The sequence below is a fragment of the Palaemon carinicauda genome, chromosome 27 (assembly GCF_036898095.1).
Source record: "Palaemon carinicauda isolate YSFRI2023 chromosome 27, ASM3689809v2, whole genome shotgun sequence".
Classification (NCBI taxonomy): domain Eukaryota; kingdom Metazoa; phylum Arthropoda; class Malacostraca; order Decapoda; family Palaemonidae; genus Palaemon; species Palaemon carinicauda.
In genome coordinates, this window is record NC_090751.1 from 32,625,657 (window position 1) to 32,626,963 (window position 1,307).

General features: G+C 38.5%; 1 protein-coding gene across 1 annotated transcript in view; it reads right to left on the bottom strand.

The window, feature by feature from the left end:
• LOC137620656 (ABC transporter G family member 20-like) overlaps positions 1-1,073 on the bottom strand; it is a 26,806-nt gene extending 25,733 nt beyond the window's left edge. The window contains exon 1 of the mRNA XM_068350993.1: positions 224-1,073. Coding sequence (XP_068207094.1) covers positions 224-543 — 320 coding nt within the window. The 5' untranslated portion in view covers positions 544-1,073. The remainder of the gene's footprint in view (positions 1-223) is intronic.
• Between the last annotated feature and the right edge of the window lie 234 nt (positions 1,074-1,307).

Consider the following 1,307-nt stretch of genomic DNA (forward strand, 5'->3'; position numbering starts at 1 on the left):
AAACTTCATGAACACTGATTTTTGTAATAATGCTGTTTACCCAATGTTTACTTTCCTACAGATTATCTAGTACAGACCTGATCCAATGGCTGTCCATAGGCAAACGCCTCATCCACAAGCATGAAACTCTACTTGCCTTCATCAGTTCATTAAATTTATAATAGATTTTTAACATTCATTTTGTGAGATAATCATCTTCCAAATTGCCGCGTATCCATCTTACCTTTTCTGTGGCGTGTGAACAACTTTCAACGGCAAACTGCCATTACCAGGAGACGACTGGACTGCACTACAGCTGTTGGTTTCCGTGTAATCCATCTTACGATCAAGCTGGGTGAGGGAAATGTCACTAGAGATTTGGGAGGTCTTACTTTCAGCATCGAACGACCTTTTCTTCACGTCGACGACGATGCTGTCGTACAAGGAACTCCCTCTAGATATCGGGGAGTCCTGACCGACAAATTCCGCGTCTTTGCTGGGATTCGGCCGATAAGACAGTAGCTTCAAGGATGTCATCTTTCGCTTGGCACTATCTTTATCCATGAAGTGGCGAATTAAACTCTCGTCTTAATACTAGCGATTGGGAGACATGATAAGCACGGCTATCTGATCTGAGTTTCTTTGGTCCGTAAATGTTTTACCTTCAAATCAGTGAGTTTTTTTCTAACTCTTTCACTACCGAACTCACGACGCTCATTTGGTTACATAATGAAAAATGTTAACCTTTGCTCCAATCTAGTTATCTTTCAGTCAGTCTAATTTAACTCATATATAGATGTGGCTGGTGCACTCTGGTGGGACCTTCTCAAATGGCTTGTTATTAGACAAAAAATTAAGCTTTCGAAGGCAAAAAATAAAAAAAATAAAAATGAAAACACAAACGAGCACCTTATTGGGAATATGAAGTCACAGCTTCATAAATGAATGAAGACTCAATGACGACTCAATGGTTTAAAACTTTTAAACTCGACTATAAAGTAGAATGTATTTAAGTCTTCGCGTTAAGGACGCAATTGGGATTAAAAATTATAATTTTGATGTTGTCACACGTAAGGTTTTACACAACACTAGATATGCACCAATTTGGGCCCTGGACTGTTGTACAACTCCGATTGACATGATAATCCAATCCTGGTTATCTTATCTTGTGTTTTGATAGAATACTTAACAGGGCGTTCTTATCACTAGCGTGACATTTTTTTAGGAAAGGGAAACGTTGTTGCATTAAGAAGACGTAATTCGCGACTTTGAAATAACCAGTAGCGGATTAACAATTTTTATTACGATATACATCCGTTTCTCAAAGT